The sequence below is a fragment of the Suncus etruscus genome, chromosome 16 (genome assembly GCF_024139225.1).
Source record: "Suncus etruscus isolate mSunEtr1 chromosome 16, mSunEtr1.pri.cur, whole genome shotgun sequence".
In the NCBI taxonomy this organism is placed as follows: Eukaryota; Metazoa; Chordata; class Mammalia; order Eulipotyphla; family Soricidae; genus Suncus; species Suncus etruscus.
Genome location: NC_064863.1, coordinates 7,683,343 through 7,709,154, shown reverse-complemented (window position 1 = coordinate 7,709,154; position 25,812 = coordinate 7,683,343). Strand labels below are relative to the sequence as shown.

The window sequence follows — 25,812 nt, the reverse complement described above, 5'->3', positions numbered from 1 at the left end:
GTGATGCATGTGGCTTCAGAAGGAGCCTGTGTTCCCAGAAATCAGTTAAACTCAATAAGCAGCAGATTACAGGTCTACAGAGTGAACAACATCCCACCTGGTGCCTGCTATACAATTTGAGTGGGAAGATACTGGATGAAATATGAGCTCGCAGGGAGAATAGAGACTAAAGATATAGATCAAGTATTTGGGGAAGTGGAAGCTCATGGAAACTCCAGTCCCAATGAGATTAGTGATGGGACATTGGATGCTTAAAACTCAGTCATGAATTGAACTTGCAAACCATGATAATGTCATGGAAATAAATTACAAAGTAGAAGAAGCAAAGTCACTATTAAAAAAAACTTCTGGGGCAGGAGCGGTGGTGCAAGTGGTAGGATGGTTGCCTTGCACACATTAACCTAGGAAGGACCAAGGTTCAATCCTCTGGCATCCCATATGGTACCCCAAGACAGGAATGATTTCTGAGTGCATAGCCAGGAGTAATTCCTGAGCGTTATCAGGTGTGGCCCAAAAACAAAACAAACAACTCCAAAAAACAACTCTTGGATATTAAGGTAGAGGTACTAGTTCAGATGGCCTGGCCATTGTCAAGTGGCCCAAGTTTATTTTCTCTGCTCACAAAGCAGCCAATATTTTGTCCTTTCCACAAATCTCTGCTTTCCTGTGGGTCCAGCCTTTGCCCAGCTCAGCATGGTTGCTGTGTGGGCTAGGCTCTGCCTTTATTGCCTTGACTGGAGTCTGTATTTTCTGAACCCATTGCAGTTGTAGGGCTGTGAGGATGGCTTGGGGACCTTCTGTGAAGACTTTGAGGATGTAAGCCTCCAGACCCTGCCAGTAGAAATACTCGCACGTGTTGAGAATAGCCCTTAGTCCTGCTGTTTTTCTTCCTGGAATAACTGTTCTTTATGGTCCTCTGCTAAAGATGGCACAAAAGCTAATTAGCTCATAAGAGTTGCCCTTTAAAAGCAGTCCAGGGACAATCACACGGTACTTTTCCTTCTGCTCTTTCCTCTTCTCCATCTCCCTTTGCATCACTATCAACAATCAGAATGAGGGATTTCTCTGGAGAATGCTTTTTTTTTCTTGTCAGCCATTAGAATGTTGCAATGCCTGGCTCTACTTTAGGCAATTATTTAAGCAGATTAGTTGTTAGAAAAACCTAAATGATTGCTATTATTGCCTGCCCCTTCATTCTTCTCTTCAAACTAATATCAGGTTTCTATTTATTGAGAAATTTGTTTTGCTTTGTTTTGTTTTGTGTTAGGCCAAACCTGACTGTGTTCAGGGTTGACTCCTGGCTCTGTGCTCGATGTTCGCTTTTAGCAGGCTTGGGGGCCCTTACAGTATGTCTCAAAACTGGGTCAGCCATGAGCACAAGCACATTACCTACTGTATTAACATTCTGCCCCCAAAGTGTATATTTTTAACACATTTTATTCATGAAACATGTTCTGTCACATGTAAGTTGTAGAGGTATGTTTATCATTCAAAGTCAGCATCTGTACAGACTATCAAAATTTGATACTAAAATGTAATTATGTTCTTTATTCTACAAGTGACCCCTTTTGCCAATTTTCCCATGCCCTGCCCTTCTGGCAACCACTAATTTGGTCTTAGAGTCTAAATGATTTTATTTTGTTTTATTTCATTCTTTCATTTCTTTGATTTCCCTTTTTACCACAGGCAAGTGAAATCACATGGCTTTTATTATTCTCCATCTGATTTATTTATTTAAACATAATACCCTCTAAGTCCATCCACTTGTGGCAAATAGTAGATTTCCTTTGTTTGTTTGTTTTTCATTTAAGTAACTGACTAGTGTTTCATTGAGTATTTCTACCCCTTTTTCTGTTTCTGAATGGCCACTTGGACTGTCTCCTGTTCTTGGATATTGTAAATATTACTACAAGGACCAGCTCTTTGAATGAGCAGTTTTGGATTCTGAAGTAAATACCCAGAAGTGAGATAATCAGACAGACATACAAAATTTCTGTGCTTATCGTGGTAGGAAACTCCAAACAGGAATCTCCATTTTCTACAGTGGTTGTGCTAACATAGCCCTACTTTATATAAGGATTCACATTTTATTCAATTCTAGTTGTTTTGTGTCTTCTAGTCATCCATAGGGATGTGCAGTCTCATCTCACGATCGCTGTTTTCACTTTCTTAATAAGCAGAAACGCCGACTCTCTCTTCATGTGTCATTGATTCTTTGCCTATATTTTGCAAAGCATCTGTTCAGATTTTTCTCATTTTATAGTTGGATTTTTTTTTTTGCTGTTGAGGTTTGTTAATATTTTGGTTATGAACCCATTGTTGCATATTTTATTTGCAAATATCTTCTTCCCTTTAGTAGTCTGTATTTTTGGTTTGGGGCTTTCTTTGTCAACAAGAAGAGGTCTTTCAGTTCAGCATATTGTCCCATTTGTTTATTTTGCTTTCGTTTCCCTTGTTATTGGAGTCAAAGCCCTAAGACATGCAACAGCTGAAGTCTGAAAGCATATCTGCCTTGTTTTCTTCTGTGTATTCCATGGTTTCAGGCCTTACTCTGAGCTAATGTTATGGAGATTCTATGTAAACAGTAGCACTGAGCCAGGAGAGTAGATTTCAACTGCCACTTAATGAAGTAGTACTAGTGTGCTGGGATCAAAAAAATAAAACTCGGGCCCTGAGAGTTAGCACAGCGGCATTTGCCTTGCAAGCAGCCGATCCAGGACCAAAGGTGGTTGGTTCGAATCCCGGTGTCCCATATGGTCCCCCGTGCCTGTCAGGAGCTATTTCTGAGCAGACAGCCAGGAGTAACCCCTGAGCAATGCCGGGTGTGGCCCAAAAACCAAAATAAATAAATAAATAAATAAATAAATAATAAAACTCACTGTTTTTTATCTCTTTCTTTGTTTCTTTCCTCTTCCTCTTTCTTTTTCACCTCCACTGTGGTGTACCCCAAGACCCGCCCAAATGTGGTGTACCCCAAGACCCGCTCATATCTGGGAGGAGTTTTGGGAATCGGATAATAGGTGTAACTACCTGCAAGACCTCCCATTTCTGGGAGGGTTCTGGAAAAGGATAGATAAACCTCTGAGCCAGGGGATTCGGCTTTTTTGCCGTTTCTCTCTTGGCCCGGCTTGGCTTCCTGGCTTTTGGATCTTTGGGCCGCATGGAGCCCAAAGGGAAGATGGCTAACAGGAGATAAGATGCAGGGCTAGCAAAATATAGCTGAATGCTTAAAAGGTTAACATAGGCCACACACCTGTGGTGGTTAGGGCATAAATAAAGATGATTCTTCCTGAAGCCTGCGTGTGAGTGATTTCACCTGGGCCTGGAACTCGCCGGCTGCATGGAGGTTGCAGAGCCATGTGGGCTGGATGGTATCCTCCACCATCGAGCCTCATCGTTAATTATTTAATGCAACACTCCACTTTTCTTCTTCTTCCTCTTCCTCTTCCTCTTCCTCTTCTTCTTCTTCTTCTCCTTCTTCTTCTTCCTTCTTCTTCTTCTTCTTCTTCTTCTTCTTCTTCTTCTTCTTCTTCTTCTTCTTCTTCGTCTTCGTCTTCATCTTCATCTTCGTCTTTCTTTTTTTTTCTTCTCCTTCACCTCTTCCTCCTCCTTCCTGGCAGGGTATACTGTTCAAGTCTTATTTCTGTTTTTGTGCTTAGGTAATCACATCTAGTATTGCTCAGGGGACAAAATGGGGTGTTGGGGATCAAACCTTTGTTGGCAAAGTGCAAGAAGACAAATATTCTAGCCATCTTTCCAGCTCCTGAGCTAGGACTATTTTTTTTTCTTGTAACATAACATTTTTTTTTTTTTTTTTTTTTATTTAAACACCTTGATTACATACATGATTGTGTTTGGGTTTCAGTCATAAAAGGAACACCACCCATCACCAGTGCAACATTCCCATCACCCAAGTCCCAACATAACATTTAACTCTTTCAGCCTCTCCAGAGTCTAGGAAGCATTTTTTGGTGGGGAAATTTAAGTGGTAACAAGGTGAACCATCAAATCACCATGCAGGATTTAGTAAATTGCAGTATTTGCAATAAAGTATTTGCAGTAAAGTGCAGGATTTGCACTCCAGTAGATTTGAGCTTTGTAGTTTTGATCTTTCCGTGCCATTGATTTCTATTTTTATACATACATAATTTAGGTCGGACATCAGTTAAAGGCATCCACCCTATTTTTATTTTTTGTTTTGAATAGATGTGATGAAAGCAAGATCCAATCTATACAGGAGAGAGATAAATTACAGACTGCCAAGTCCCACCACAATCATCAGGAAGCCTGTGCTAAATATTTCTTCCAGGCTCCCTGGGGATTTAGTTTCAGAATGATAACCTTGATGGATTTTGAAGAGGGAGGTAGCTTCTTGGTATCCTGTTTGTTTGATTTGGTGTTCTGATAGCCCTTGGGGGTTCAGGGTCCCTCTATGTACCATTTAGCCTGACTTTGTTGCCTGATGATAAATACATGAGCCTAGTGATGAGATTATTTGAGCTCCATATATGCCCAAAGATCAATAGGGATAGATTAAGTGGGTCTCAGCATCCACCATATTGACATCTAGCAGTACTTGAAGGAACAGTTTTGGTATGAATCAAACTTGGGACCTCAAAAATGTAAGGACGTTAAAACCATCTCCTGGTCCCTGAACTAACTTTTATATTTAACCTTTAGAATTTTCTCAGCTGTCTTTTCCATGAAACAAAATCTAATTATTTTTTTCTATCTAGCCTACTTTTCTTTGTGAATTCCTCCTTCATTTTATTGTCTTGCACATATTTGGTTTGGTGTTGATCTTTCCTTTTTCACAGTAGAGTCCTTGAGGAAGGAGGAAAGACTAGCTTCCCTTAGCCTGGGCGAGGATCTATATGAAGAAGTTTCCATGTGTGTTCTGAGTGAAAAGTTAAGAGAGAAAGAGGAGTACTAGAACCATGGAATAAAATCATTTTAGATCTAGTTTAGTTGCACACAGTGTTCAAGGTCTTTCTCCGCTGAAGCAAAAGATTTGAACAAAAACCATGCAAAGCAAATTCTGACATCTCAGCATAATTGCCAACACCTCCTGGAACTCACATCATAGTTCACTGGCAAAATCTACTTCTGCTCAGCTTGATGCATATCATGTGCCTGCGGATTTGGGGTTTGGTTCCACGCTGGAATACAAAGTCACAACTGGGTCTTTGTTATTGCAGCTGGTCAGGGTGAATGAAGGTCGTTGTTGGTAGAAGAAATGGAAGTGATTGTGACCACAGTCAATGGTACTTTTTTGATATCTTGGGGAACTTATTGTCTTGGAATCATCATGTGGTTTGAAAAAAAGTTAGAAGTCAAGGTATGTGCCAACAGCATTAGAGAATATATGACCTTGAGAGGCCTTGAGAGGGTATGAGAGTGATGGAGTTCACACACTAAGATCCTCATGAGCATGCTCAAACATGCACATCTATTCATGTGCACACAGAGACATTTTATGCAATAGCTGCCTCTGAGGAGGAATGGAATGGCCTTCCACAAGTTAATTCCATTAAATCTCCATCAAATCCAAACAACAACACAAAAGAATCAAGGAGAAAGTTCTTTGTACATGCCTGGGCATCGGTGATTCTCTTAGATCCCAATACCTTTGCGCTTTTCTTCTTGTTCACTACAGGTTAGAGAAAGAAAAGCATCGAGCTAGTATGGTTCATTCCCACACTATTTTTCTGTTTTGCTTTTGAGAATAAAAACAACATATTTTTAAGTATAACTCTATTACACTTCTTACTATCTCATGGGTCATTAACATGAACAATATTGTTTTGAGTGTGATATGTGTATATTTATAATCTATGATGTGTCTTTATCCAGATATCTCAGTTGGAGGAATCTCTTTGTACTGGTTGTCAGCTTTCCTAACTTTCACCCTAATACTGTTGCCACTAGTTTATGTTCTCCACTTTATCGACCCTAAAACTTCACATTTTACACCCCTGAACATACTTGAAGAATTTATGGGGAAACAAAGCAACTAAGTTTTCAATCCTACGGTGCCCGGGACCCAGCAGTTCTGTTTTGCTCTCTACTCTGAATTATGGACACTCTAGTAGAACTGATAATTGTGTTTTCTCACATATTAATAGTCTTCAAATATAGATTTTAATTTATTTAGAGAAAGGCTATCTTTCGTTTATTTTGAGAGAGTTGTATGTGGAAAGAACTTAGAGGTTGCATCTCTTTTGCTTTTATTTCTTTGCACTAATTTTGCTCACTCCAAACTTAATTCACTGAAACAGGCAAAAGTAATAGAGTAAATTGCTGTCTCCAGACCAGAGGTCATCAAGCCAACATTTTAAGTCTTATCTACTGTATGCAGTCCCTTTACTATCAACTCTACCTGAAGGACTCTTTCAAATGTACATTCTATTGGCACTGAGAAACTTTTTGAGAATTTCATTTTCTTTCTTGTTTTGTTCCAATGTTAGCTAGGCTTGATCCATAAACGGCTCCCTAATCTAGGGGATCTAGGTCTTAATCAGAGCCTAGATGCAATGATTACTAATTAAAGAACAAACAGATCCAGAGTTATCAAGGGAGTGTAAGACATCATACCATGGTAGAATAATCTTTTCCTTCTATGTGTTTTACTATTTTCCTTTATTAACAGGAACTCAGCAACTTAGAGCTTGACCTACCTGGTCACCTTGACCTATGACATAATAGACAAAAGGTCATTGTCAAGAACAACACTTGGTGACGAACATTTCACAATAATTCATGTTTGATGTTTCAAGTAGTGATAGCTTTCCCAGTGTCTACATTTTCCAAAGCCTGCATGTTTTGAAAATATAAAAAAGAGGAGAGATAATTTTACATTTTGTGACCCCATCATTTGTCTTAGAGTGTATCTGTGTCATGGCTAAGGTATCACAGCTATCAGGACAGAACCTGGCATCAGACCTTAGAAACTCTTCCCGTTCAGCAACCTATTTTTTCCTCTTCCTTGAAGGTTGCCCTTTAAGCAAAGAAGAGTTTCTCATGATGTGTTTTATTTATGTGTCTTCAAGAATCTGTATTTGTGAGGTTGTTGATATAAAGTGAAGCTTTTTTTTTTTTGGTTTTTGGGTCACACCCGGCAGTGCTCAGGGGTTATTCCTGGCTCCAGGCTCAGAAATTGCTCCTGGCAGGCACGGGGGACCATATGGGGCGCCGGGATTCGAACCAATGACCTCCTGCATGAAAGGCAAATACCTTACCTCCATGCTATCTCTCCGGCCCCTAAAGTGAAGCTTTTTACTATAACATGGAACATGGGCATAAATGAGAATATTCTGCCTATCTGGTTTCCCCTTGGTGCCTCATGTAGTAATAGCTACTCTGATAAGGCAAGTCCCACAAATTCAGTGCTATTTCCATCCCCCACATTTCAGAGGTGAGGAAAAAAATGAGGTCAATCCTATTGAAGTCACATGACGAGCTGCTCCCAGGCTATTGATCACCTAAAAGGAGGAAGGCCTAGAGCTAGAATTCATGCCATGTTCTTGGCCACAAGACAGTAGGCTCTGAGAATTCTGGATGGTACATGGTTCCAATTACAAGTTATGATAAATATTATTATATAAGCAACAGGTATAAATTACTTGGGATCAAGAAAGAATAAATGGTCAGGTTAGTGATGATTAATCTCACTATAGAATACTATTATTAATGTGAAAATCATCAAAATTATAGCAAGCAATAGCAAGACAACAATAGCAAGAGACAAGTGTGTGTCCCATGTTAATCTATATGTTGTCTTGGATAAACTCAGCAGTATTTTCAGAGCTCCATATGAGTGTGATAAAGGTACCAGGTGAATGGAATAATGACTTTAACAGTAAACTCATTAGAGATAAGGTGAAGTTCTAATCAGTGGCAAATAAGATTTTGACTAGTCTTGCAGAATCTGAAATATCATAAAGGAGTATCCCTTTGAGTTTTATTTAAAAAATATTTAAAGCAGTGTTCAATGTGCTGGAGAGATAATACATCATGGAGGGCATAAGCTTTGCACACGGCTAATGCAAGCGCCCATATCATCCCCTGAACACCTCCAGGAGTGATCCATTATTGTAGTCAGGATTAAGCTCTGAGCATCTTGGGTCTGCTACCAAAACATCAAACAACAACAAAGAAATTAAATAAAAAATAAAGTAGTGGGGGTGGGATGAGTGATAGCACAGTGGTAAGGCATTTGCCTTGCATGCTGCGAATTCGGAATGAACCTGGGTTCAATTCCCAGCATTTCACATGGTCCAAGAGCCTGCCAGGAATAATTTCTGAGCTCAGAGCCAGGAGGAACACCACAGCAGCACTGGATGTGGTCCTAAAACAAATAAACATAATAAGCAAAAATAAGGGAAATAAATTGCACTTGCTATATTAAATATAGCAAGTGCAATGAGTTAATACAGATAAAGGGAAAAAAATTCAGAGGATGTGAAATGGGCTGTGGTGAGATGCATTCCCCTTCAGCTCCTTGCAAGCAGTGGGACATTATAATCCCTGGTCCCATCTTCCTTCCACACAAAAACTTCGTGCTTACTTAAATGTCTGTTTTTCAATGATCATATTCAGCCAATAACAAGCAAAGTAAAAAGCAAGGTCTGGGCCAACTCAAAAAATGTTTTCCATGAATGAGTCCCAAGTTGGAGCCTGTAACTAATGTGGCTGGTTGACACCTCAGGCCATGGGGCTTTGCTCCACTGCCCCTGTTTTTTTCTCTGCTTTGATTTAATTCTAAAGTGAAAACCTGCTGGAACTTGCAGCCTCAATCTCTTCTACCTCAGTTCATCCCAACCTTTGTGCATCCCTGTACCCTACTAGGCTCTGCCCACTGCAAACTTTCTGGGCATGGAGAACCCTGGGTCAGACCTATAAAACAGCTCCAAAGTCTTTCCCATTCTATTTCTGAATACTGAGTACTTTTCCTTTGAAGCTTCCCTAGGTAACCCTGTTTGCCTCCCCACTCAAGCTGTCTTCTGAGGTTGCTTTCAAACTTGCCTTATTCACACATAGTGCTGCCATTAGTTTTCTTCTATTGTTGTTTTCTTTGAAGTAGAAACCTAGGGGACAGAGAATTATGTCTGATTCCCAGGAGCGTGGAACAATCTTAAAAGCGTCATAGATATCTCAAAAAACACTTGTGTGTGGGCTGAAGCGATGGCACAGCAGGGAGGACTTTGCCTTGCATGCGGCCAACCAGGATTTGATCCCCAGTATTCTATATGTTCTTCCCAGCACCTCTAGGAGTGATTTCTGAGAGCAGAGCCAGAAGTAATCCCTGAACGCAGACAGACAGGTGTGGCCCCAAAATAACAAGACAAAACAAAACAAAACAAATCGCAAACACGTTTATGGTTAAGCCTGGATGAATTGGAGCCTGCAGGTTTATGTGGGGTTTCTTTTTTGTAAAGTAGTTCTCTGGTTGTCTCATTTTTCAATTCTACCTTTTAGGGTAGCTAATAACCGTTCAAAAATTTATAATACCAGGAAGGTTTTTTTTTTTTAACGAATTACTTTAGTTAAATATCATGGTTAAAGGGTTGTTTATAACAGTTTTATTTTATTTTCTTTTGATTTCACTTTGCAGAGTTGTTTGTGACTGAGTTTCAGTCATACTTAGAAGTTTCACATCTACCTCAACACTCAAAACCTAAAAATCTCAAAGATCAGACCACACTGGTCTCTAATTTTCAACAAGAGTTATAGAATTTGGCAGTGTAGATAGCCACAGGCCCGGCTGCTTGCCAGAATATCCCAGGCCAGCTGGCTTCTATGTTAATGTCACCTGCCTAAAACCAAAAGCAGTAGCATGCCACTTCTAGAAGACTTACACAGTGAATGTAGTCTTAGCAAATGTCGTTTCTTCTAAGGATGCTGCGTTGGGGCCTAGAGCAACAGCAGAATACCAAAGATTCAGTGACTTATGCAACAAAAATTATTAATTTATCATTGGAATCTGTGAAATTCAAGATCAAAATACCAGTAGATTTGCTTACAGTGGAAAACTGTCTTCCTGATTTATGAGCCTGTTGCCATCTAGTTGCATCATCATGAGGTGCAGAGAGAGTTCTAGGCTCTCTTCTTCTCATAAGGATTTTAATTCCATCACGATTCCTTCCTCATGATATTAGCTAAACCTGAGTATCCCCAGAGATTCCATGTTGAAATGCCATTCTAGGGATTGAAGCAATAGTACAGTGGATTAGGTGCTTGTCTTGCATAGGGTAGGTGGAAGCCCTGGAACCTCAGATGGTGCCCTGACCTTTCCAGGAGTGATCCCTGAGTACAGATCTAGGTATATTCCCAGAGTACTGCTAGATGTGCCCCCAAACCAAACAAAACTCCACTCCATTGGATATTGAGGCTCCTGCGTAAGAGTTTGAGAGATATACCCACTTTGGGTTTATATAAAATGGTGTAAGAAATGAGATAACGTCTCCAGTTTGGTTCACTCAGAAATTATCTACTGTAGTTTATTTATTTTCATTATTTTTTGTTTGTTTGTTTGTTTTGGGGCCACACTTGGTGATGCTCAGCGCTTACTCTTTGCTAGGCACTCAGAAATCACTCCTGGCTTGGGAGACAATATGAGACACCAGGGATCAAACGGAAGTGCATCCTGTGTCAGCCACGTGCAAGGCAAACGCCCTATTGCTGCTCTACTGCTCCGGTCCCTATTTATTATCATATTTAGCAACAAATTGTCCCAATGACAACTGACCATAACACAAAAGAATCATAGATGTTTATATATTTGGATTTCAGTGAAGTAAAAATAGAAGGATCTAGTTTCATAATCAGTCCAGCCCTTGCCTTTTCACCTTAAAGCTCCTGTTCTTTGCCTGTCTCAGTTTCCCTTTCTGTAAGCACCAGGCCAGGATAAAGTGACAGCACAAAACCCTTTGGCCTCTCAACCCCTGTCTTTCTGGACCATTTCTGTTGACTTTCCGGTGTTGGCCATTTGTGGGAAATCCATAGTTGATCCCAATGCCCCCAGATCCACTGTGGGCTCCTAGCATAAGTCTGGGTCTCAGCTGCGGGGAGGGACTGTAGTTGTGCATACCTGAGTGTGCCACTGTCCCCATGGCCCCTTTTCCACTCAGTGGCACTGAGTCCTAAGAGGCCCTTCTATTCTGCTTTCATTGAGCTCAGCCACTCTGCCTGTGCCAGAGTTTTCTGCTCCTAATGAAGGATTTATTTAGGTCACTGCTGCCTTCTCTGCTCAGCAACACAGATGAAACATGCAGAAGCGAAGTAGCTGCTCCTCCCTTTTCCCCTTTGGGCCTCTCTGCTACACCCATCTGGCTCCTCCTCATTCTTTCAGGGCTTTTTCGAAGGTCTATGATGTGCCTTTCACCAACAGAGTCCCCCAGAATATGCTTTCTTGAGCCTCCTTCTGTGTATGTGACTCACCAGCTGAACAAATGAACAAATGCATAATTTTTATCCCTGAGTTGCTCTGGTGCACACAGGCTCCTCTTTTTTTGTTTTATATGAGGGTGACAAAAATAGCTACGATGGTTTGAGGGTTTGTTGTAGCTCAAGCGATAGAATAAGATCCTAAGCTTCCGTGGGGACTCTTTTCTTTTGTTGTCTTGATTGGGATCTGAGACCAGTGTGTTCCGTCAAAAATGTCTGCATTTCAGTGCTCGCAGGAAGGTTCTGAGTTATTGAGCTGAGCTCTGAGCTCTGAGCTTTGGCTCACAGTCCTCTGTTCATTCTGGCATCTCCTTCAACTACCTTCGCTGCTGATTTTACTACCTCTGGGGCCAGACTCAATCCTATTTTGTCCACCATGATTGTTTCCAATCTAGGAATGAAAATTAAGCCCTGCTAACAACAGCCAGAAACCAAACCTAAAGAACATTGGCCGCCCCAGGCCAAGGACTAGGCCTTCCCAGTCCAAAGCCATTAACACAGACATTCCAAGTTCCTGTGTTATTAATTTTCCATGTGCAAGGAGTAGGCAAACCAGTACCTAAGTTATTATCAGAAATGCAGATTTCCAGGCCTTGCCCCAATACTTTGGGTTGAAATCCGCATTTAGAACGAGCTTTCCAAGGCACCATGTGCTGGTTCATGCGAAGACTCGTATATATTGGTTTATTTTTCAGGGGGTGTGGTGTTGTAATGCGTGCCCAGGAGTTCCTTTCTGTGTTACTCAGGATACTATAAGGTGTGAGGGTCAAATCTGGACCTCTGATCTGTAGAATGTTGGATTTAGGCAGTGTTGAAAGAGGCCATACGAGTTCCTAAGGGGAGACATTTGCCAACTGCAAAAACTCCCATTGGAGAAGGCTATGAGTTGCTTAGGAGACAGTTGTCTTTATTATCCTTATTGTATCATGGGGTTCAATGCTCAGAAAAAAAACACCATTGACTTAAATATTCTAAACCCCAATCACAGAGTCACCTGCAACTCTCTTTGACTTATTTGACTTATTCAGGTTCACCTTTCCCTCCTTGAATTGTGAGAGTTGTATTTACTATCCAACTTACTTTTGTAAACACGTAACTTTCCATCATAGTTGCATGAGGCTGAAGTAAGGCCAGATATATGAGTCATCTTCATTTTTTTAAAAAATTTTTGGGTGTGACCACACCCAGTGGCTCTCAGAGGTTATTCCTGGTTATGTGCTCAGAAATTGCTCCTTGTAAGTTCAGGGAACTATATGGGATGCTGAGGATCAAACCCTGGCTGGCTGCATGGAAGGCAACAGCCCTATCTGCTATGATATTGCTCCGCCTCTTCACTTATAAAGAAAAAACAGAACCTCCCATTATAATTTTTCCAAACAATAAGCATGGACTAGAAAAACTCATTCCATTACATGAGCTAAATTTTGCCTTTTTTCCCCCACCCTTTCCTACCAAACAGCAATGGCCAGAAATGTATCCAAACAATATGAGTGTCAACATCTATGGGAGGATGACATGTGTTCGCAATTTCAAGCATATAAATATTTATGCAAGTCTGGGTATATCAATGTCCTCTTGCAAACTGACTGGCATGAGATTAATCTGGTTCCTTTTTCTTGGTTATCCCATCATGACTTCCAACCATGGAAAATTGACACCATTGAAATGGTTTCTTAAGTAGTGGTGCAAACACAGAAGGGCAAGCACTTTCAGTTACTAAAGGTAAAGCAAAGGAGTGGACTGTGGCTTGCTGAAAAGTGTGGTTAGCTATGGAATGAATCCGCTGTTGCAACTCCGTACTTAGGATTTGGTACATTTACAGAAAATGGAATCACTCAACACCTTGAATGATTGGAGAGAAGAACTCTTGCATAGCTGGGCAGTAGATCTCACCCTTTCTGCTATCTTATCATGCTCTTGAGTAAAGTCTCCCTCTGCTTGGAATGTGCTTTGCTTTCAGTCTCTTCCATCTTGGGAATGCCAAGATGACTATGCCAAAAAACAAAAACAAAAACAATATCGAGATGTGTGGAATTTTAATGATCACCTTGAGCTTACAAAGGTCACTTTATCCTGATGACTTGTTTCCTTTCCTTTCCTGGGGAGAAGGCACACAGCTGACTTTTGTTGAGTGCCTATTATCTACCAGTGTTCATGCTTGGGCACCTTTATTTAAGTCTTATGCTATCCAGAGGTTTCACGTTTCAGCCTATTGTGTAGAAAGAAGTACTGAACCCCAGAGAGGAAGAAGATATTTTGAGGGTCAGTGAAGTGTAAGGCTGTGACACGAGGCAAAAACATTTTTTGCTTTTCCTGTTATTGTAGATGACTTCCTACTGTTTGAAGCATGAGATAAAACTAGAAGCTTCACTTATTCTATTGCAGTTATTATGAAGGATAGTTGGCACACAGAGGGTGCTAAGTCAGTGCTTACACCTTAGCCATCCTTTCATGAACTCCCTTAGATGTCACTCCATCTAGGGTTTTGGTCATCTTTGTAATAAGGAGAAGATGCTGGCTCGTCTCAGCTGCCCCCTGCCCTTTTTGGGGGGATGCAGAGGAGGAAGCATGTCCTTGCTGATTGTGACATTGTCCTCATCTTCCTTATAAAATACATTTTAGTTTTTTCATTTCCCCCCATGAATATGCACCAGTGGTGGGACTGAGAGAATATATTGTACTTAATTACATGTGAAATCTAGGTCAGGATGGGAATTATGTAATAAGAAGATTTAAGGAGAAAATTAAAATATTATTGAAAGGTTATTTCACTGCCTCCTCTCCTTTTTTCAATTAAAATTGTATCCAGGCTGATTGTATCTATTGCCTGATCAGCAGTAGAAATGTTGGTCTTCTGTCTCCATCTCTGGTTTTTGCTGGACTCTAGGGAGGAAGCTGTTACTGTTTTTGGATACAACATTCTCCGTATAGGGGCATGTAGAATCTGCTAAATCAAAAGGTTCTTTCTATTGACCTAATGTTGACCTAAGTTTGGCAGATGCATTAAATTTAAATAGCATCACTAGTAACCATGAACTACCAGGTATGATGTCGTGGGATACAGAGAACACTGAGAGAGAGCCAGAGAAGTATGTGAACATTGTGAAGTGAGCATAAACAGAAAATGACAGTGTGATTTTAGATAGTCGATTAAGTGGGGGTGATTGGGGATCTGGAAAATGGCTCAACAGGCATGCTTTGTGTGGTAATGCACTGAGTTCAATTTCTGGCAATGTATGGTACCCAAGTACTACTAGAAGTGACCATGATCACTGCTGAGTGTAGTCTCCAATTTTAAAAATATCATAAAATATATGATAATAGTGATGCTTAGGGAAAGTATGGAAGCTCAGGTTGCAAAAGGAAGTAAACATTTGAGAATGATAAAATTTGCATTGCAAAAGTCAGTGCCAGACAACTTGGCAGACAGCATTATGAAAAGGAGCAAAAGAAGTCAGTGTCCAAACTGGCCAAAGCTCAGTATGTCCACCGGGACTAAAAAAAAATCAATTTTTCAGAAATATAATGAAATTATGAAGGACACAATGAATCAATCTCAAGGGAAAGGAGGGTTCTAGACTAAAAATTTAGAGGAAGTTGGGATTTAAGTCCAAGGACCAGGCAACCACCTTAAAAGACTTATGGTTTCTCTTTTGGGTTCTCTATGTCTGTCATGAGAGCACTAATGGAGTCTAATGCTGCCAGTGGGCAGAACTCTGGTCTTTGGCTCGCTTAAAGCTTAAGCTTGATGGATGATGGCAGATCCCAAGAAAAGCTTGTCTGGTGAATTGGTTGAACAGAGAAGCTAGCTACTTTGTCTGGAACGACTCAAAGATCTGTTGTCCTAGCAAAGAATTGACACCAGGCATGCCTGTGTTGCAGGACTAGGAACTGAGCCCAGTAACTACTGTGCCTTCAATCTGGGCATCAATGGCCAAGAAATAAAAGATAACACAGTTCTTTATCTTCGTGTGTGTTGATTTGTTTTTTTTTTTTAGCTTTACTTGGTTTTGATTGTTGTTTTTTTGTTGTTGTTGTTTTTTTCCAAACAGTTGGGAACTATCTGGGATTATTCCTGACAATCTTATCATAGATCACTCCTGGTGGTTCTAGGGCACCATCTGTGGTGCTTATGAAGCTTGAGTCAGGAGCATGCAAGGCAAGCATCTTATCTCCTAGATTTTTTCTCCAATCCACCATGTTGAGTTGGGATCCTACTTTTGCCTTTCCTTTCTGGGCCAATTACTAATAGCTCCGAGCCTCATAGTTGAGACTATGGTAAGTGGTATTATATGGCCCTTTTGTACTGGTGCAAACCTAGTTGCTCTGTAGCAAATACACCAAAATTACACCAACACAAAATTCTAGTGTTGTTCAGATAAAGGAACATGGCTTGAGCCCTTGTGTGGTAAATTGTCTGTCCAAGGCAGGCCAGATCTGGACTATAGACTCCATTGGTTCAATATTCCTGCTGGCTTCTTGAGAAACAGCAATGAAATGACCTTCATGCCATTTTTAAAGGTCAAATTTACCTTCTTGCCATTTTTCCTAGTGAAAAAGCTTCTAATTTGTTAGCAGAAGTGGTTCTCTTGGTATGGAACAGCTTTTAGCTGTAGAATGCAACTGTGCTTAGGGCTTTGCAACTCAGGTCTGGTTTTCTCAGGGTCTTGAAGCCACATGTGATTGTGTGCTCTAAGAGAAGCTAGATACACAGTAGATTTTGAAAACAGCATAAAATCAGGCAAACTATTTTCTTCGTTTGTTGGTTTCTTGTTGTTTTTGTTTTTGAGGGCCATATCTGGTGATACTCAGGGGTTACTCCTGACTATGTGCTCAGAAATCGCCCCTGGCTTGGAGGTTCATATGGGACACTGTGGATTGAACTGAGGTCCGTCCTGAATCAGCTGCGTGCAAAGCGAAAGCCATACGGATGCACTATCACTCCCACCTCTTTCTTTTTCTTTTTCTTTTTTTTCTTTTGGTTTTGGAGTAACACTGGGCAGTGCTCGGGGCCTATTCCTGTCTCTATGCTCAGAAATCTTCCCCGGCAGGCTTGGAGGACCATATGGGATGCCAGGATTCGAATCACCGTCCTTCTGCATGCAAGGCAAATGCCCTACCACTGTGCTATCTCTTCTGCCCCATCCTGCCTCTATTTTCTTAATTTTATCTCCATATTACATGTTGTAATAATCATTTTGAGATATATCAAATTACATAAAACATTTCTTTTTTTAAGGGTAACTCCTGGGAAATATAACTGTAGAAGTAGGTCCCTTGACCACTTACAGAAAAAAAAAAAAAGCTATAATGCATGGTTTGTGATCAGGTGGGATAATGCAGTATTTTCTGGCAAGGTGTCTCCTGGGGAAGAGGTGATAGCCAAATTATGAAGTTGAGAAAATATGGATACAAATGGAGGCATCATCCATAAATGAGCTCCACTATTTGGTTTATATCATGTATTAATACATATTTGATGAGTGAAGAAAATGCAAACATGGCTCACCAGAGTTGATATGATCACTCACATGACAATTTCTAAAGAATCATTTAAGCATGCTGGGATAAGTCCCCCCCTTTTTTAAAATTTTTTTATTTGAATAACTTTATTACATACATGATTGTGTTTGGGGTTCAGTCATGTAAAGAACACCACCCATCACCAGTGCAATATTCCCATCACCAATGTCCCAAATCTCCCTCCGCCCCACCTGACCCCCGCCTGTACTCTAGACAGGCTTTCCATTTCCCTCATACATTCTCATTATTAGGACAGTTCAGACCATAGTTATTTCTCTAACTAAACTCATCACTCTTTGTGGTGAGCTTCATGAGGTGAGCTGTAACTTCCAGCTCTTTTCTCTTTTGTGTCTGAAAGTTATTATTACAAGAATGTCTTTCATTTTTCTTAAAACCCAGAGATGAGTGAGACCATTCTGCGTCGTTCTCCTTTTATGGAAGAGAAAACCAAAGCCAGGAGAAGTCAAGTCACTTTAACTAAAACCAAAGCCAGAGATGGGATTCTTGTTCCACCACCTCTGTCATTGGCTACAACATATGGGTGACTATACCCCTGAGTAGACTGACTGATTGGAGCCCAATAGGTGAAGAGTTGTCTCTGCTGGGTAGGTTTTGGTGGCTCGTTGTCTGCAGGACCTTCCCTTCAAAAATAGCACTACCCTTATCTCAGGTGAAAGCAATGTGCGTGCTGTGCTAAGGAGCAACAATAGGAAGGCCAAATTGAGAGATTTGAATCTGGAACCACAAGTTCTAGTTATAGGCACTTTTGCAACCCCTGGTTGGTCTTCCAGATCCGTAGTGTTGATAAAATAGAAATCAGACTCCCCAAGAGTCTTCCGAATCAGAATTGGTAAATTCACATCAGAAGAGCCTAGAGATCCTGCATTACAGGCTGGGCCCCTTTCCTGAGAGTTTTATGGAAAGGCTCAAGTGGTTCCCTCTGCCTCTGCATTTAAATATCCAACTTCAGCAGGAAGAAGTTGATTCTTGGTGGTCACTGGGGTATGAATCTGACGCTCTATGCGTACTTCAATTTGCACCTCTATAAGCCATTTATTTACATACACATTCGCATTGTATTATCTACAGAGATAAATTAGTATTTTATTCACATGCATGCATAAATTAGTTTGCATATTTTCATGTCTGTTTATATTTTGCATGTGCAGGTATATGCATCTCTACCTATAGTTCATGTGTAAGCATAGATGCAATTTTATATTGGCTTCATAATACACATAGAACAGTATAAACTATAAAGTATTTAACATTGCAACATGCTTATTTTCTAGGTATGTTGTATATGTTCTATTATAGTAATTAATGTTATATATAGTCATTTACATTATATCATTTCATTATAATATCGGTAATTATAGTTATATATTATAATCATCTAACTCACATAGTTTTATAGACCAATATGTATGTTTCCATACATGTATACATATATCACACATGTGAAGTGTATGTATGTACCTTTATACGAATGCCCATATCTATGTGTATATGACATTAGCTAGATTCTTTTCTATGACTTCAAATATTTTTGTATGTAATACATCTAGATATAAGGACATATATTTCTTAGGATGTATTAAAGTGAGGAAGAAAAGATTTTAAATTGCTGGCCACCTAGATTTCAGCTTATGTGGTTTTTTTTTTTTTTGGGTAAAAGAAAAATTATATTTAGTTTCTCTGCTGTCTGCTGTTACTTCTTCTTTAGAAAACAAATAAACAAATTTAGATGGGCACTGTTCTCACAAGGATGTCACGGAGCTGAGCAAATACAGAATGAATAATCAGACCATGGGAATTTCGCCTCTGGCTTCTCATTCTACCCCTTGCACACGGAAGGAGGAAATTCTGTTGCTGTTCTCTGAGTCTGAGTAAAGAGCTCTAAGATAAGGTTAGCATATTTGGCACAAAGAGTAAAGCTCACCAGTGCACAGGTGCAATCCCTTCTCATAGCCCACCTCCTCCCTACAACCAAGTTATATACATGCACATTGTGCTCACATAGGCACACAGACACACTATGCCTCCATGTGCATCATGGAGTATGCATATCAACACATAGATGCATACTTACACAAAATCTAGCATACACACATAGGAATGCATGTATATACTTGTGCAAAAATGTGCGCACATGCATGTATGCAGGACCACAATGATACAAGCATGAACATGTGATACATATGTATGTATGTGTAATTAATATTCCTATGTATCGTGTGTATGATATTAATACTTGTCTTCTATAACTCAAGTCTCTTTGTAAAAGACAAGGACTACTGGTACATGTAATTGGGAGAGCAATGATATTTGATGAAAACCTGAGCAAACTTTCCATTGGCTAAGGGAAATGGTACCTTGAGCTTAGTCAATCAGTAAAGCAAACCTTGAATGTCATCTTGTTTGACCTTCTATATCTATCTATCTATCTATCTATCTATCTATCTATCTATCTATCTATATATATATATATATATTGGTTTTGGACCATACCCGTTGACACACAGGGGTTACTCTTTGCTATGCACTCAGAAATCGCTCCTGGCTTGGGGAACTATATGGGACACTGGGTAATCAAACCGAAATTCGTCCTAGGTTAGTGTATACAAGGCAAATGCCCTACCGTTTGTGCCACCACTCCGGCCCCTCAAACTTATTTTTTAATTACATTTTCTGAAATCTTTCTGTAAGCTAATCTTGCAAGTACCTTATCCAATATCTTCTGATTCTTTTTTTCTTTTCTTTCTTTTTTTTTTTTTTTGGATCACACCCGGCTGCACTCAGGGGTTCCTCCTGGCTCTACACTCAGTAATCACTCCTGGCAGGCTTGGGGACCATATGGGATACCGGGATTTGAACCATTGTCTTTCTGCATGCAAGGCAAACACCTTACCACCATGCTGTGTCTCCAGCCCCAATATTTTATGATTCTCTGGAAGTTTCTGTCTGGTAATTTAAGAGATAATTATTATCTGAAAGGAATAGTAGCTGGTTTGATCATGAAAGTGTAAGCCCTGAGTTTTGTTTCTCCATTCTACATTTCAGAGAAGTTTTGAAAGAATAAATTAATCCCAAAACTTGGAAGAGGACGGGGCCTGCTTGACAGGGAATATTTTTATAGTTTCTGGCAATCTCTAGGACCAAAACTAGTCCATCTCAATTACTTCCAATCTTTAAACAGGGATTACTTCAAAGAGAGTTTTTTTCCCCCCCCATTCTCCTCTTTCTGGGAGAGAGTCAAAAGTAGAGTGTTGTGTATCAACTTTTTAAAGTCACGGAAAGCGATTTCTCTATGTCTGAGAACCCATGCCACCCAATTACCCAAATGTGCCTACTCCCTTGAAAAAGTTTAAATGCCTAAATGTGATGAGTTCCAGATACGTAATGCGAAAGTTTAAAGGGAACAGTTTGTGGAAGAAGAGCCCTGAGATTTGAATCTGGACTATGAGTTTTGAAATATCCTAAATCACTGTGTACTTCAGGAATCTCCTTTTTACATCTCTTATCTTTCTCCCTAACTCTGTAGTGCTCAAGTGACAATTGCCCAATGAAACTATATGACCCTTTTATAAAAGTAATACTTCACACAAGTAACTTGCACCCATTTAGGCAAATTCACCTATAGATTCCTCTAGGCCTCTACCACCAAGGCAGCCCCATCTGTTCCAGAAAAAATGGATGGACAAAAACATTCGTTATGCCATATCTAAAGTTCTCTTAGCAACACATATCACCTGATAACTGTGGCCACAACACATCACTTAACCTTTGCCAAATACATATTGTTATTTAAGTCACCTTTACCTAACTTAAAAACAGAACCACATGTTCTCACTCATGGGCTAGGAGGCCTGGGTGGCACACAGTAGACACATGCTGGCTTATCTGCTATGGTTACATGTCTGCTTTGTTCCTTTAATGAAATCACCATGAGATACACAGTTCGAAAGTTGGTCACAATTGAATTTCAATTATACAATGTCTGACACCCTTCACCAGTGCACATTTCCTGCCACCAATACCCCAGTATTCCTCCCACCTTCTCTCCTCTTCCTCGAAGGAAGGCTTCTCTCTCTCTCTCTCTCTCTCTCTCTCTCTCTCTCTCTCTCTCTCTCTCTCTCTCTCTCTCTCTCTCTCTCTCTCTCTCAAACCATTGAGGTTTGCACTGTTGTTACTGAAGAGGTATCATGCATATCCTTGTACCACCCAGTTCTTTTCCAGAGAGATCATTTTCAACTATCATTGTCATAATGGTCCCTTCTCTGCCCTCCTCCATGTTTTGTGGCAAGCTTCTTACTATGACTGGTCCACTGGCCCTCATCTCCATTGTCTTTGGGTATTATTGTTAAGCTATCTACTCTATTTTTTTATATCCCACAAATAAGAGTGATCATTCTATGTCTATCCTTCTCCCTCACCTAACTCAGTATGATACTCACCAAATCTATCCATCACTTCTGCATTCTCAGGTATATATCTACCAGACTCATTTTTGAATGGTAATGGCCATGGAAACATCCAAGTCTCCTCAAGGCCAAATCTAGGGTATCTTGGGAAATTATACATTGTCCTTTGGCCATCTGCCATTGTCTAGGCCCAAATCAAGTTTCTGAGAAGCAGATTTCCTTCAATGAGACCATTAAAGGGGTGTATTTAGGGAGGAGCAAGACTTGGGATGGGTGATCCAATCCTCTAATATTCACCTGCCTTGTTCCATCAGATACTGAAGAGGAGCTTGTATTTTCTCATCTATATCCAGTCTGTTTTCTGGTCTGTTTTTGCATGGTGAGAGAAATTTCAGGGGTTTTTGTTGAGATCCCAATTCCTTTCCAATCTTTTTCCTTTGTAATTAGGGAGTGGCCAAATGACCTTGAGTTTTTCAGAGAACTTTAGAGCTTTCCATGGTAAAAACAATGAAAAGGATATTGAATGACAATAGAAATTATAGAAAATCCACAGTTCACAACTCAAGTTTTCATTGGAATATATCCCACCCATTTCTCTGCATTGTCTTTGTAATTTATTACTTTATTTTCAAAGGAGTATAAATAGGATACAGATGGAGTTGCCAGAGAGATGCTTTATTCCAACAAACTTCAACAATTGGACTCTGGTCATGTGCAGGCAAAGTTAATACCATGAGAATAAAGCCCTCCTCCCTTTGATGGGCCTGCAAATACATGAAGGTGGTGGTTGCTTAAGGTTAATGTTTACTCCTTTTGTCTCCTAGTAATTGGCAGCCAGCAAGACACCCATGTGGTCCTGATTGGAAGCAATTGCTGCGGCAGCATTTCATGACCCAGCGGTGCCCATTCCAGTGAAGCCACCACCGTGGTACCCAGCATGGCCTTGCTGCTCCTGGGTTCGGTGCTGTTGGTGGCCCAGCTCCACCTGGTGCCTTCCCGTCCTGCAGGGGCACGGAGTGTCGAGCTAGGCCAGCAGGAGTTCTTGAGGAAAGCAGGAATGCTCCAAGACGACGTGTGGGAAGGTGTGGCCCCCAACGGCTCCGCACAACAGCTGCCCCACACCATCATCATTGGAGTGCGCAAAGGGGGCACGCGTGCACTCCTGGAGATGCTCAGCCTGCACCCCGACGTGGCAGCTGCTGAGAATGAGGTACACTTTTTTGACTGGGAGGAACATTATAGCCAGGGCCTGGGCTGGTACCTGAGCCAGATGCCCTTCTCCTGGCCACACCAGCTGACGGTGGAGAAGACACCTGCCTACTTCACTTCGCCCCAAGTGCCTGAGCGGGTGCACCATATGAATCCTGCCATCCGGCTGCTGCTGATCCTGCGTGACCCATCAGAACGCGTGTTGTCTGACTACACCCAAGTGTTCTACAATCACCTGCAGAAGCGCAAACCCTACCCATCCATCGAGGACTTCTTGGTGAGGGAAGGTCGCCTCAACGTGGAGTACAAGGCCCTCAACCGTAGCCTCTATTACATGCACCTGCAAAACTGGCTTCGCTTCTTCCCCATGCGCCACATCCACATCGTGGATGGGGACCGCCTCATCAGGGACCCTTTCCCCGAGATCCAGAAGGTGGAGAGGTTCCTGAGGTTGTCCCCTCAGATCAACGCCTCAAACTTCTACTTCAACAAAACCAAGGGCTTTTACTGCCTGCGGGACAGTGGAAGGGACCGCTGTTTGCACGAGTCCAAAGGCCGGGCCCACCCCCAAGTGGACCCTAAACTCCTCCACAAACTCCACGAGTATTTTCATGAGCCAAACAAAAAGTTCTTCGAGTTGGTGGGCAGAACATTTGATTGGCACTGATGGGCAAAACAAAAGGCCCAAGGGAGGCCCTCGGGGACTTGGCTAGTTATAAGTTCTGATGTGCGTTCAAGGGGAGGTGGGAAAAGAATTTTAAGAAGCACTTAAGCTATAATTTATTTGTAAAATCCATAAATGACTCCTGTACAGTATTAGATTCACAATTGCCATATATACTAGTTATATTTTTCTACTTGTTAAATCGAGGGCATTTTGTATTGTTTTTCATGGTTGTTAACATTGTGTAATATGTCTCTATGAAGGAACTGAAAGATTTCATTTCCCAAACAAACAAACAAACAAACGAAAAATATGAAATGAAATTTTGGAGACACTGTCTTTTTTTGAAATATAATTAATTTGCCCCTTACTCAAAATACTTGTCTGTGTTGCATTTCCTCGCAGAATCTCTTTTCTTTGATCACTAAAAAATGTTGTTCAGGGGCTGGAGCGATATGACAGCAGATAAAGAGTACTTGCCTTGAACTTGATTGACCTGGGTTCTATTTCCCACATTCTGTAGGGTTTCCAGAGCAATGACAAGAGGAATCTCTTGAGTGCGGAGCTGGGAGTAATGCCTGAGCGTCGCCCAAGAAACGAAAACAACAACCAAAAAAAAAAAAAATGTTTTCTATGGTTATTATGTTCATCTCCAATCTGTTCTTCCCTGCTCTTTTTAAATTTTTAATGCCTCACCATGATCATCAGATTTATTTTTGACTTGCGTTGTAGGATTGATTGCTGCAGAATTTCCCCACTATTCTTGGAGGGTCATTTTGTTTTTCATTTCTGCTTTGCCTCAGCAAGGAGCCAAGGGTGAATTTTTGCCCCGCATAAAGTCAAAGTGAAGAAACAATTCGGATTAAGACGAAAGAAGTAAATGCAAATGTAAACAAAAGGCTCCCTCTGATGATCAGTGATGCTCAAATAATGCTTAGGTGTGGATCTAGTCTCAGCAGTGGTTAAACCCTATCAAGGTTTAACCTACAACACAGGGTATGAAAACACTGGCCTACAGGGTACACTTGGTAGCCCATGCTTTGTTTTGAGTGAGAACAGATCTCTATAAAGTCACATTGAATAAAAATGAATTGCTAAGCTTATGTGTACTTCCATTTTGTAGATTCTGTGAAAATATCACTAAAGGGTCACCTTTTGGATTGGTTGGGAGTGTTTCATGAAATATCAATTAGACCGGATTCAAAATATTCATGCACAATGAAGCATGAATATATGCATACTTAAAAACAAAACCTGAACTTGGTATCCTGAATTTTAAAAAAAAAAAAGGTAAACTCCAAAGGGTTGAGATTAAAAGAAAGTGAAAAGTGAGTTCTTGCAACTACCCCTCTAACAGAAATGTCAGCTTCTCTTCTGTTCCCTCATTAAACTTGATTTCTGAAGATGTTCCTATCTTCTCTTGGTTTCAGTTTTCACCTATATTCTTCATTCAGTTAGCCACTGGCAGAGTGAATTAAGTGTGTTTTCTCTAATATTATGAAAGTAAACCATAATATTGAGTAAAATTGAAAGACAATCAAAGAAAAAAGTCAACTGTCTTCTTGTCATACTTTACAATTCAGGTAGAAGGTCAAAATGGATATTATTGATTGTATTCTACATTTGAGAACATAGAAATTTTCTCCAAATAACTCCAGGAAGTAAAATGTATTGTAGCCAGTTCAAAGAGGAGAATTATGCAGGAAGATAGAAACTTACTTTGAGTCACTGTAAGTGTAAGCCAGGATTAGAGTATACTTAGAACCAATGTACTTGAATTTTCTCCTCTTTCCTTTCCTACCCAACTTCTTCTGAAGTCAAAAAGAAAGGCTAAGATGAAGAGATGATTTTTCCTGATTTGACTTAACAGGTTCTTTTCCTGGTGCCAAACAGCTTCCTTCCCAATAGGCGTGGTTGAATAAAGAGGCAAGAGTGAGCCTGCACTTTTTTTGCAGTTTGCTATGAGGATGATGAGTCACCTTCATTATAATTCAGCAGTCTGGCCTGGACTGACCTTAGCAAGGTCTAAACCCCCTGCCCTGCAGGATACCAGAAAACTAGCTTCCTCTTCAAAATCCATCAAGGTTGTCATTCTGCAACCAACTTCCCAGGGAGCCTGGAAAAAATATTTAGAGCAGACTTCCTACTGAACAGGGTGGGACTTGGCAATCTGCAATTCATCTCTCTAATGTATCTATTGTATCTTGCTTTAGTCACATCTAGTCAAGCACTGAAAAAAAATGGCCAAGAAAGTATTTAACTCGGAATGTTTCAGTTGAGTTTCCCAGAGTGCCTAGGGGTTTGGTGACACAATAGAAACTCCAAGGCAACTATTATGAATCACAAGAAGATACTCTTTGAAAATTGATGTGCTTGAATGGAGTTGCCAGTGTTCCAATGCTTTAAACATGAGTTGTTAAGACGGGAGGTGGTAGATCAGAATGGAGGGAGGAAAGACTACGCATTTGAGAAATAGGATCCAGCTGTTAAGTCTAACACAGACTGTAGTATGGCATAGTCCAGAGGAAAATGGTAAGTGTATACAAA

The 25,812-nt window shown here is 40.6% G+C and overlaps 1 protein-coding gene across 1 annotated transcript in view; it reads left to right on the top strand.

The window, feature by feature from the left end:
• HS3ST1 (heparan sulfate-glucosamine 3-sulfotransferase 1) overlaps positions 1-23,819 on the top strand; it is a 38,021-nt gene extending 14,202 nt beyond the window's left edge. The window contains exon 2 of the mRNA XM_049790088.1: positions 22,217-23,819. Within this exon, the coding sequence (XP_049646045.1) occupies positions 22,330-23,268 (939 nt within the window). The 5' untranslated portion in view covers positions 22,217-22,329 and the 3' untranslated portion in view covers positions 23,269-23,819. The remainder of the gene's footprint in view (positions 1-22,216) is intronic.
• Positions 23,820-25,812: the final 1,993 nt, after the last annotated feature.